This window comes from Cuculus canorus, chromosome 15 (genome assembly GCF_017976375.1).
Source record: "Cuculus canorus isolate bCucCan1 chromosome 15, bCucCan1.pri, whole genome shotgun sequence".
In the NCBI taxonomy this organism is placed as follows: Eukaryota; Metazoa; Chordata; class Aves; order Cuculiformes; family Cuculidae; genus Cuculus; species Cuculus canorus.
In genome coordinates this window covers 12,601,936-12,614,468 of record NC_071415.1, presented here as the reverse complement: position 1 = coordinate 12,614,468, position 12,533 = coordinate 12,601,936, and the positions used below count along the sequence as shown (strand labels likewise).

The window sequence follows — 12,533 nt, the reverse complement described above, 5'->3', positions numbered from 1 at the left end:
CTGGATGTTATCAAACCAGGATGATGGGCGCGAAGATACTAAGAAAGGCTTCTCTCCCTTCCTCCTGACGTTCGCATGTCAGCACCACACTCAAAAGGCCATCACAAGGCTATCACATCATGGTACTGATGTCAGTGCCACAATTAAGATGGCAAAGTAATTACAATCGTCTGTTTTTATACGCTGATTGCTTTCCAAATAAATGTTCTCCATTCCTAATAAATCCACTATAGATTAACATTTCTACTTGCTCACTGCCTAAAACGTATTTGATTAGAAAAGCCCGATCAAAGCTCTATTTGACCATTTTCCAGCACTTTACCATTTTTCTTTTCCTCATCCGGGAGGAAAAGTGTATCCATTAGTTAACCTTTTCAAATACATTCTTTTTACCGTCTAATTCAAAGAAGGATTATAAAAACATAGTCAGACTTGGCATGTGAATAGCTTTTTGTGAGTGCAGGGAACAAGCATTCCTATATCAGAACATCAGCATGAGGAGATAAGGGGAGCTGTATACGTGCGTGCTTATCTGAATGCAAGATCAGTACTGCGAAACCAGCATAAACAACAAGGACAGAATCCATATATTGATGTAATTCTTAGTGATACTAGTGCATTTGTATGAATTTGCAATTAAATAAAGCTTATTCCTTAAAAAGAAAACAAGACCTTAAGGATACAATTCAAGGTCTATTGAGATCAACAGGAATTGTTTTCCATTGCATTTGAATATGGCTCCTCTCCCTCGCTCCCAACATATCTACTTGAATATTAAGAAAGAAATTACCTGGAATTTCCTTGTACTATTTTTAAACAGACCAACAATATCTCAATTCTCTTAGTCTGTTTTCTAACCCAGTAAAGCCAAAGCTCTTCTTTCTTCCATGGCTAATGTTTCCTGTATTTTAATCCACATTAGTTTCATACCAAATAAAGTCATTGCAAATACTACAAATACATGTGGGTGACAAATGAACTGATGCAGGAAACATAACTTTGAGTCTCCTGACTTTTATGCAATTAAAATATCAACTTAATTGTTGGATCTGTGTAGCTTCTCTCATTTTAATATGCAAATCAGTCTCTATTACTCTATAGCTCAAAGAATGTGTTACTCGGCTTACTTGATTAGGCTGGGAATTGCTGGTCCTGCTGTCACTATGTTTACACTTTGGTGACAAGTTTGCACATCAAATTCACATAATGCAATGTCATCAACTTACCCTTCAAATATAAACTTCTTAAATACAGCCGCTGCTCTAGATTTTTGAAACAGCCTTATTTTACTTCATTTACAGCCCCTAAATAATCAAAGTAAATGAAAAGAAAAATTGGGAACATAACTGAAAAACAGTATTTCCCAGGAAAAACAGCTTCCCATGGAGAGAGGCAGGCAAAGCAGAAAAACAGGCTGTGCAAGAAGTTATCCTTCAGGTTCTGAATTGTAGGTATGTGTTCCTCCTTTAAAATGTGGAATGAGTAGACATACTTTATTTCTCAGTCTCTACACATTCACCCCACCTCATCTGGGATTCAGTGTTAAGGATCCCTATTTATTCTGTGAAAGCCGTGAGATTTCAGCTCCCAGCCACGCACACTTACCTGGAAATTGAAATGAGGGCTCCAGAGAAAAACAGCAAATTCAGTAATTTTTTTTCCAGTTATGAACCTGCCATAACAAGGATCCCACCATTTTGGACAGGACTGAGAGGGAAAGTGTACGCAAGTTCCATATTTTCCCATTCCTGTCATCTTTCCTGAATCTAATGAACAACTCCAGCCAAGGGGACATTCACCTTGCCAGCATAAGGCTTTTCAAGACATCCCTGGGAATCTCAACACCCCTTGCAAAGTTCCTGACTAGATTTACACTACTGTCTACTGCTCACAAAGGCATCACACTTCAATTTCCAGAAGAAACAATACATCGACAGGATGCAGAGCAGAGATCTGAGGCTCTCCCCTGCCGGAGCGCCCTACCATGCTGGCAGGCTGTTTTTTCTAATGTCAGGGAAATCGTGTCAGCCTGAATTTGAGACATCAGCACAAACCTTTCTTCTCAATCCTGCTGATGAATGAAAGAGCATTTTCAATTGTGTACATCCAGAGGCCTTATGGCACATCGGTTCTAATCAAAAGATGTTCTGTGATGCAAACTGCTGTAAGAGGCAGCTCGTAACACAATCCCGCGGGATCCAAAGGGCAGCTGCAGATAATACTGCATTTCCTTCCCTTCAGGAGAAACTGGAGAGATCTAGTGCGAGCATCTTGAGAGCTACATAGCCACCAGGAAGGCAACAACCAAATAATAAGAGCTTGATTCAAACACCCAAGCAGGAAAACACAACTGCCAAAGTCTACCAAGACTCATAAAGTTCAACAGCCTCTTGGCTTGTCTCCAGTTGATAAAGAAACCACGAGCACAGAGAGATATAGAAGAACCAGAGGGAGGTAGAAGAAGGACGGCCACAAAGGGCGCTATCCGCAATGTGGCAGGCTTTTTACGGTACAAATCTGATGGTGTTTTACAGGATTCTTGGAGTGGAAAGCAGTTAAAACATGGGAGAGAAAGGTTTTGGGTCTCTCCACTGCTCATTGACTTCTCGCAAAGGCTCTGAACTTCATTTGGTTATAAAGGAAGGAGCACAGCTACTTCTGGGGGCTACTTCTGAAAGTGAGAACAACTCTTCCTCATGGTCGCTTGACGTTTCACTCAGCTATTGAGGGACTGGAAACTAGAAACCCTAGTCAGCAAGCTTAAAATTGTTTCCATGACTGGTTCTCCTCCAAAGCCATATATAGAGTAATCCAGGAGGAGAAAGAATATTCCTTGCCAGCCCAGGCTTCTCTACAAATTTTCTCGTGATTTTTCTGGTCTTGGAAGTTACCTCTAACCTTGCTATCTGCCTTCCTGTAATGACATGAGCTACCTCTAGCCTTCCCATCTACCTCAGCAAAGGTGAACTCTTTCTTCTCAGATGCAACACGATGACCTTCCTACATGAGTAAGGAAAAAACATCTGCCTAGAAAACAAGCAACCTTCTCCCCAGCAGAATTTTCTTGCAGTACAATTAATTTCCATTACACCCAGATTCAAGGTAAGATCTTCAAGTCTGGAGACCCTTCCCCTGGGAGCCTCCTTGCTCATATTGCTAAAAAAACCATTGTAGATTTTCTCATAGTTCAGTCTTTAAATTTAGTTCTCTTCATCATAATCACTTTTATATTTTCTTTTCCATTTCCTTCTCCCTCTCAACTTATTTCACTATTTCTTTCTTGGTAACGTGACTTTATTTTCTCTGGACTAAGTCTTCTGCTTCTATTAAATATTTTGTAATCGACTCCTACGCAGAGCTTAGCAAGGTAGGAGGAGATGCTCATAAAAAATGCCCTCGTAGGAATCCCTGGAGCTGTTTGGAGGCATTGTGCAGGTTCACAGGTTGCCTCTTACAAAGGCAGAAATACTGAGGCCTCCAGAATTTCACACCTGAACTGGGGGGAAAAGATGGGCCAGGAAGAAATCCTGCAGCTCTTTGTGAAGGCTACACACAGCCTGGACAGTAACCTTTACTGACACCAAGTTTTACACATTCTGTAGCTACAAGAGAACCACGCTACAGGATTTATTACAAACCTCTGGCTCCCTGCACAGCAGACAGAGTCTGAAAGTCCTTGCAAAGCCTCACTGGCACCTCCCCTCACAGTTTCACAAGAAGCTGCAGGCTTCAGGCATCCTTGGGGGTTTGTTCGGTCAGCAACCCCTGTCTGCCTGCTCGTGTCCCGGCCGTTCGCAGCACACAGATTGTGTCATGCTCGGGGGCAAGTCCCTCTGGTTGTTTAACAGACTCATGGCACGCTGCCACAGGCAGGGAACACCGTTTGCAATATATTCAGTGCTGCATGACTTCATATCTGTGTTATCTCCAAAAAAAACTTGGGAATCTATCCGGATGACAAATGCTATATATGATAAAAGCAGCTTTTTTTTTTTTTTTTTTTTTCCTTTTTTTTAAACCTGGGAATGTTTCTTTCAGCTCTCCTGAGGTATTATGCTTTCATTCAAGCCAGGAAACTTGGTTCTTTACAGGCGCCTGCGCTGACTTCAGTAGTGTAGCGCATTTACCATCAAAGGCCATGCTGTTGCTGAATCAGGACACACAAAATCTTCAAGGTATTTCTCCCTTGTGGCTAGACTGCCCGAATCTACTGACACCATTGTAACGTAAGAGGATTTTATAGGCTCTGCCCACCAACTACTGTAACATCGTCAATACTGAAGTGCAGAAGGTCCCAGCACGGTTACAGCCTTTTAGGAAATCAGGTACATTTAGCAGCCCCACCTCGTTATCCGTAGTGCTGGGCTGGGACAAAGAGATACAGAAGATAAGGAAGGAAATCAAAGTGAGCTCTATTTAAACTACCAGCTTATTCCCAGTCTTAATATACCATTCAGGTCCCAGAGTGGTCTAAATATCTTGCAGTAGAGAAACTAGCACCATAAGAACAATAACGAGAATCAGTAGCAGAGAGGTGCAGGGATTACCCCGAGGAGGCATCGCTCCTCAGCTGCAGCGTCAGCACGGGAAGGCAAGCAGGCTCTGAGCGGGTCAGGCAACACAGCCCCCAAGGCCTGATGCTAATAACACTCGTCCTGCGTGCTACTTTCCGTAACATTTGGGGTTTGCCCATTAAAGCTATGCAACATTTCTGATGGAAGTAACAGTAGGAATGATTTCTTCTCCCATGAAGAAAATGTTACCGTCTCTGGAGTGAAAGAGAACTTCATCAGAGCACAGCACAACGCTAGAGGAAAAGACAAGCTCTTTATAAACTCCAGAAGAAACTGGGATACGGAGAAAGCAAATACTTTCACTAAAAACAAGCAGGCAAAGACTAACATCCTCCTCTTATCAAAAGTCCCTCAACATTTGAAGACAGAAAATGCATGATACGACCGAAGAAGAGCTGACTTCTATGCATCCACCCAGTCCAACCTTGTCTGACCAGCAAGACGCTGGGAGCCATCAGCACAAGGCGAGATATGGGCGCTGCACACACCCACCAACAGCTAAGGTCACAGAAAAATCCTTCATCAGGTAGACTTAGGTTTCACTCGCAGGTGCAGCCCTCGCCATGTGTGGATTTCCTATACGCAGATGGCAGGAAGCACCAAGGCTTCCAAGCACCAACAGCTCAGCCAACTGTGGACAGAGAATGGCAACTTTTAAATTCCATCTGCTCCTTTTTTTTTGTCACCTTCTGTACTCAGAAACACATTCATCAGAAGCACGAGCATGCTGGGACAGTGACAAATTCTACCATCTCTGGCTTGTCACTTCAACAAGATTATATTATTTTAATACTAATTGATTATCCAATTCAATTCCAATTAACTACTTCTTTACAAGGCCCTGACATGGCAGTGATAGTGCAGACAGCGCCTGCTACACCAGATATAACGTCGTTTTATAGGGCCAAAAACCTACCTTAAAGTGACATCCTCTGTCCTTCATCAAGGACCCCCTTTTCCTACTTTTCCCTAACAAGAGAAAAAGGACCTTGAGATCACTGAGATGGATGAGTAGTTCTTCTTTTTGTTGGGATTATGTTCAGGAAAATAGTTCACTTCCAAAACTCTCCACAGATGGTTGGAATCAGAATTGGTTTCCCCGCTCTCTTCCCTGATAGGGTTGTCAGCCTGTCTCTTGACAGAAAGAATATTAAAAGAACTTTTCCTCACAGGGAGAGGCTGCATGAAAGAAGGGAATGCTCCACTGTAACTTCAAGGTAGCAATAAATCAGGAGAGCTCATGGAATATTTGCATTATCGCATTCTTTAGTCAGGACCCAGCTTCCACGAGTCATTCCATTCCTACCTTCAAACATTTCGCTTTTAAGATAAGAGCCCGAATGGAAACAATCAGCACCTGAAGCTTTCTCATTTCTACCTATGCTTTGCTACAATGCACAAGTCATTACTTCTGTCAGCTCCCCATTAGCTTCCATTTCCCTCTTTCCTTGTGACTAACACTGAACTCCATCTCCAGCAGCACCAGAAAAGAGAAAACAAGAGGCCCACAAGAATCAGACACGAAGATCTAGGCCAGGCTGGATGAGGCTCCGAGCAACCTAATCCAGTGGGAGATGTCCCTGCCTGTGGCAGGGGAATTGGAACTGAATGATCTTTAAGGTCCCTTCCAACTCAAACCCTTCTGTGAATCTATGATCTAAACAGAAACAGCCTGGAGAGAAACAGGAAAAAAAAAGTGGAAAAGCTATGGAGCTGGAAGAAAGAAAAAGCAGAAGATGCAGCCTGCAATACAAAAAGGTTTGTGTGGGGGAAAGGTGTGAAGAGAGTGGGAAAAAGAAATGCAGACCTGGGACAGATTCCAAGTCTGGGCAGCGATGCCCTGTGCCACCTTCCCAAAGCTGTTCCAATCTGCATCCCTGTTTCAGAGACAGGAGGGCTCCGAGCCTCCCCCCAGCTGGCAGCCTGACCTTGGTGCACTCTCCTCTTACACAACGCAGACCCGGGCAGCCACCGGGAGAGAAGCAAACCACCCAGAAAGTTACAGCCAGTTCCCGTAATGCGGCTGCCACGGCTCTGCCCCATTAACACCGCACAACCCCGCATGCAAATTTATACTTTGAAAAAGGACGGTCTGTTGTTATAGTTCACATTGCTCAAACCTCTCCTTTGCAATAGCCCTGATACCCATTTTAATAGAGACTATTATGGCATAAATGAGAGGAAAGGACCACTGAACTGCGTGGCAAAGTGCCAGGTTGTGCCGCAGCCTCCAGCGGTTATGCTCAAAGAGATTTAAAGTCCAGCATAACCTTGATTTTTAATAGAGTCACATTTAATGAGCTTTAACGTCCACAGTAATAATTTCCTTATTACCTATCCAGGAATCGGAACCATGATCAGAAGAAACGTGCTGCACTCCAGTCCAATGAACGAATCTAATAATGGCCAATACATTATTATCAAAACCATCAACATCATTGTCTTTAATGCCTGTTTTTGGTTGGGATAATTACAATTCTTTGAACCTCAAGCATAGCTGTTGCAGATCACATAAGCTTGCTGAACACAGCAAACCTGACTGGCTAGAGGCCACCCGCATCCCTCACCTCTGCCAATAAGGCATTCAGGGAGTATGGCAAAAGAGGATGATAAAAATCTTACCTCTATCTGTCAAGAAGCAAAATGCAAACTTATATATGACCTTTACTGTCCTCCAGGCTTTAATCCACATCTTTCCTACTCTGCCCTTGGTCCCCCTTCATCCCATTCAGAGAATCAAAGAATGGTTTGGGTTGGAAGGGACCTTAAAGCCCATCCAGTTCCAACCACCCTGCTGTGAGCAGGGACACCTCCCACCGGATCAGGCTGCTCAAAGCTTCATCCAACCTGGCCTTGAACACCTCCAGGGATGGGGCAGCCACAGCTTCTCTGGGCAACCTGGGCCAGGGCCTCACCACCTCACAGGAAAACAATTATTGCTAAAATCTGATGTAAATCTTTCAGCTTTCAACTCTGACACAAGGGAGTTCCCACCTCAAAAGCTCAGGGAGCTGAATTTGCCTCTTTCAGGTATCACACGAGTGAGACAGATAGAGACATGCGGCTATTGCAGCTGACAGAAAGGGGTGCAAGAAAAATCCTAATTCTTCTTATTTTTGTACAGAAACGGTTTCACAAACCCCACTGAAACCTGCTCCCTCGTTCTGCACAACAAACCTCCCTCTCCAGGGCAGCCAATTGCACAGTGACAAACAAAGCAGAGGGAGTTTCTGGCACATGCTCCCCACTTCACACCTTGAAAATACAGTAAAATGGAAGGCATATGGCAGCCATTCCTGTGGGCAGAGCTGTCGAGATCCTAAGAAAACAGCGAAAGCTGGATCTTCTGTTTCTTATCCAAAAAGAGACATTCTAAGTTTTCTGGCCAGGCGAACCCACTCCTGGAACAGCTGTTGCATCCACACTGTGGCTGCTTAGGCAAGATCGACTCAATGCAAAAATGGATGCACAGCGTTCTTGAGGAGCTGTGCCCTCACCCACACTGCCCCAGCAAAAAGGCCAAGCCTGGCACTCATATAGCTTCCAAAGCCAGCTCAGATACGCCTCCTAACCTTGCAGTCAGGGTCACGCCATCCTCATCATCTCTTGCACATCCTCACACAGAAGGTCTTCATTATCAGACCTTATTGCTGAATGCTCACGCAGCAGAAAGGAGGGCTTAGGACTACATATGCCAACATTCCTTGTGCATGACAATGATGCAGACAAGTACATGAAAGACAAGAAAAAAGACAAGACCTTTTCATATAACCTGGCTTACTACACACGTGCTCTGGTCTCAAAGACAGAGGGCTCCTCCATCCTTCACTTACAGCTCTTTCTCCAGTTCTGTTTACATGAGCCACTTCCATACGCACTTAGAGGCACTCTGAGAAAGCAAAGGGCTCTCCTGTGACTGTGATAAACGACACTGAAGTATTTCCCACCCTCCCTGTTAGGCTCTACAACCGATGCTCTCTCACATTTGAATAGGTGACCAGAAGTCAGAACGATGTAGCATGGGACTGGGGCAAAAGGGAAAAAAGTCCTATATATGAGAGGCTGGGAACATCCAGCAAGCTGTTTGTTTTCCTGTTGGAATCAAAGGCAGAAGAGAAAACAGCTTTAAAAATGCATCTCTTGTAAGCTAAAGACAAACTTGGTAACATCCCAGCGCAGAAAGGCCTCATGAACAGCTAAAAGCAACGGCGTGAAAGGCAGCAGAATAATAATTATGAATAACAAATCAGAGGCGGCATAGTGAGAAACACATTCCCCCAGAAGAAACGGTCTAATTACTGGAGATGATACCCCAGAGGTTCCTTCCTCTGCGGCAGAGACACAGAGCTGACCTCACCTCTGCATCCTCCCTGCCGCTGCCCTGACTGGCACTCTGCCCCCCGTCACACCGTCAGCTGCGCGGCTCGGCGGCGTTAGACGTGCCGGGCAACTCAGGGGCAGAACAACAGGCAAGGGTGCTGGGCAGCAGCATCTGCTGTAATTTAAAACCCAGCGCATTTCAAATTCAAATCCCCAAGAACTATCCCCAAGAACCGCTCGAGTCTCACTGGAGCTCAGACTGGAAGCTCCTACGGGCAAACGGCCTTCCTTATAAAAAGGTTCGGGAAGCATTTAATGTATTTGTGAGAGCATCCACTAACTGTGACAAGCTGTCATTGTACCTCTAACATCCAGTCAGCTCTTCACTTTATAAACCACCTCATCTACACTTCATACCATCATATTTTTAAGGCTATATAGCACCATAATCCACTATAAGATGCCAGAACAAACACATCCTTAGCTGTAATAAAGCCCTATTGTTTGAGCAATGGGAAAACAAGCAAGCTACTTTCAGAGGATTTTAGTGTCATAAGAGTGAAAGATATTTTCTTCTGTGTATTTTCTTTAAACCCGGGCTCTGCCATTTTGTGGGCCTCAAGTCTTCAGCACACATGGCTTTTGAGGAAAGCTCTGCCCCGTCCAAGGGAGGATCCTGACCTCTGGACGCTCACCACATACTTGCTGCTGAGGCACAACAGGTCGGCTCCACACGGGCCTTCAACCCTCTTTTATTTTTCTCTTCTCCATCAAAATTTTTTTGAGGGCAAGATACATGCAGGAGAGTTACAGCAGGAAGATCTCTCGGGCTCTGCAGCACAACTCAACGCTATCCGGGCCCCTCGCACAGCTGTAGGTGACGGGTCACGTTTTATTGATATCCTTACCTTAATTTACAGAGTCTGAGAGCACGTCTGGAGGTGTTGACTTCAGGGTTCCTGTACTAAAAAGTCTCATTCAGGTATGTGAAGGGAAGACAGACTGTACTGGAGGGCAGCCACAGATTCTGTGAAATGTATTTAGCTGGGTGAAAGATGTACTCTATTTTCATGGAGTATTGAACATAGCTGTGATTAATGGGCCACATATACACTGATAAACAATATTAATTTGTTTTAAGCCAGGTCTGAGAAGATTTCAACCACTTGCTTCCCTGCAGCTATGAAAGTTATTTCCTGCTGTCTGTACTACCTCAAGGGCTAAAACAGCTCTGAAAGGAAGGAAATAATTCCTTTTACTCCATCGGCAGCACCAGCCTATGAAGGCTGTTGTATCGGTATTTCGTTTATCATCAGAAAATGATATGGATGAATATTATTTATCCTTACCACCTACCCTCTGTACCAAACTACCATAGGATTGTCTCCACACGTTCACTCTCACCTGCATCAACCCAGCTTTTTACATTTTCCTTATAACTGTTCCATCAAGCAGACTGTCTGCAACGTCTGCATCTGCTTCTGCAGTCAGATCCTCCCGGCAGTAGGGATGAATAAGTGCATCTTCATGACCAGAAGCCAGCAGCCTACCTGCAATTTCTTGTGGTGACTGAAAACTCCCAACTCCTTCCAAATTCGCAGGGACGGAGCCACCTCCTTCGAGCACCCTCACCAGCTCCCTCAGCCTTTCACACTCTTCCTGGAGCTGCTGCTGCTCTTCCTTGCGCTGCTGCTTGGCCAAGCTCGCTGGGTTCATGCTGAAATGAAGAACTTTGGTTCTGCTGGGGTCATAGTCACCCTGTGTGGCAGAAAGAACAGAAGCAAATTGAGTAACTGACTCAACCTCGAAGTCCACCCAACCTGTACCACTCTTTGGGTGAAGATGAAAAATTTTACAGCAGAAAAAGGGACACTTAGGCAGCAATGACATTTTATTCCAACAGCTCAGGTCACCCAAACCCAGTATTGTTTCTCCTTCTATTGCTACTCTCTCTTTCGAAAAAATAGACAGCCTCCCCAAGCAACCTCCTCAACAGAGCTCATTGCCTGGCTGACACCTCCACTGTTAAATTTAACTCCAGAAATGAAGTTTTATAGCTGTATTTTATAATCCCCTGCTATCAGGAGATTTAACAAACACAGAGATACACCCTTCAATTACAGCAGGACTCTACTAACCTAGTTTATCACTCATATGAGCCAACAATGTCCATGACTCCACCGGTGGAGCCATGAGCTCATCCTAAGCAAGTGAATAGATAACTCATTATATACATTTTTTTCCTCAGAAGGGAGTTACCGTTGTAGGAGTTTAAATAGTCAGTCAAGTCCTAAGACAGCAAATTAATATTCTTTCAAAGTGAGACAAAAACACTGATGTTACATTTGTGATTTCAAAGAGAAAATTTTCCTATCGACTACAGGAAGCTCACTAACATAAAAGTAGTAAAGCATGTGCTAATGCTGCTTCCAGGGCGTGCTGCCCAGCTGAAACCCTATAGCACTGCCTGCAGAAAAAAGACATTCTATATGGTAATATTTTTCCTTCAATTAAATCTCAAGACCTAAAGTGATTTTGTAAACATTAATTAACCCTCAAGAGCAGCATGAGGTAGATATTATTCCAATTTTATCATTTCATATTCATTAAAGATGTGCTAGAACTATACGTGGGGGTTTTTAATGCAAAGCAGAGTAGAGATTGAGTGACTTCACCCAAATTGCTGAGTATTGCAGGTAAGAGATCCCAGAAGATCCTGTTCCCAAACACCGTTTTTGATAATACTCCATCCTCATGCTGTAAATCACCTCTGCCCGCAGCAGGGAGTGAACTGTCGAAACTCACCACCCCAGCGCATGGCAGCAGTGGTTCAAAACTGGATTTGACAAATTCAGGGACAAGACCTCCATAACTGGACCCCGACACAGGAGGACAGGGGTGTACCCTCCAGCATCTCTGTTTGCTGGGAGAGTGCTGGGGAGCACGGCCAAGTTTCTGGGCTCTCTCAAAAGAACATCTTCCATCACTATGGTCAGAGATGTTCTTCTGGGCTGTACAGACCACGGGTAAGGGCCACCTGGGCACTTTCTATAGTCACATGTGATGCTTGATACATCTCACAGCTGTTCCACTGCCCTCTTGCGGGAACCATACTGAAACTCTCCTTTAAAACCTTACTTTCAAGGCATTAGCTGGGCAGAAGGCAGCTGGAAGAGGTGCCTTCACTCGCAGAGACGTGGCTGCCTGCAAGCACTGTCAGGGTCTGAGCAGTGCAGGCAGCAACGCGCAGGGGCTGCGGTGCTCACGGCTCCCCTGCAATCCTCAAGGCTGTCTCCCAGGGCCATGCCAGGCAGATAGACCCCACTGCGGAGAAGAAACAGCCAAAGCCGAGGCTGGAAGGACACAGCAGTTATGTAGGCAAAGGGGAAAAACACAGTTTACAAATGGGAGAATACATGGAGTAAAGTCCAAAAGTGGATTTGGTCAAGAACATGGGGTCTATGTGCTGGTGAATACGAGGTTAATGCCTTCTTGCATCTACCACCAGAAACATAATTTAAAACTACACAGCTGAAAACGCTGAATTCCAATGTGACTGGCATGGAAAGCATCAATGTACCTGGAAACAAGCAGATGTTCTCACTGCTGCATTACCCACACAATAAAAGGGGAGTGGGT

At 44.5% G+C, this 12,533-nt stretch overlaps 1 protein-coding gene across 1 annotated transcript in view; it reads right to left on the bottom strand.

Annotated features, from left to right (window-relative positions):
• MAD1L1 (mitotic arrest deficient 1 like 1) overlaps window positions 1-12,533 on the bottom strand; it is a 366,287-nt gene that overhangs the window by 115,630 nt on the left and 238,124 nt on the right. Inside the window, exon 16 of the mRNA XM_054081023.1 lies at window positions 10,445-10,652. Coding sequence (XP_053936998.1) covers window positions 10,445-10,652 — 208 coding nt within the window. The remainder of the gene's footprint in view (window positions 1-10,444; window positions 10,653-12,533) is intronic.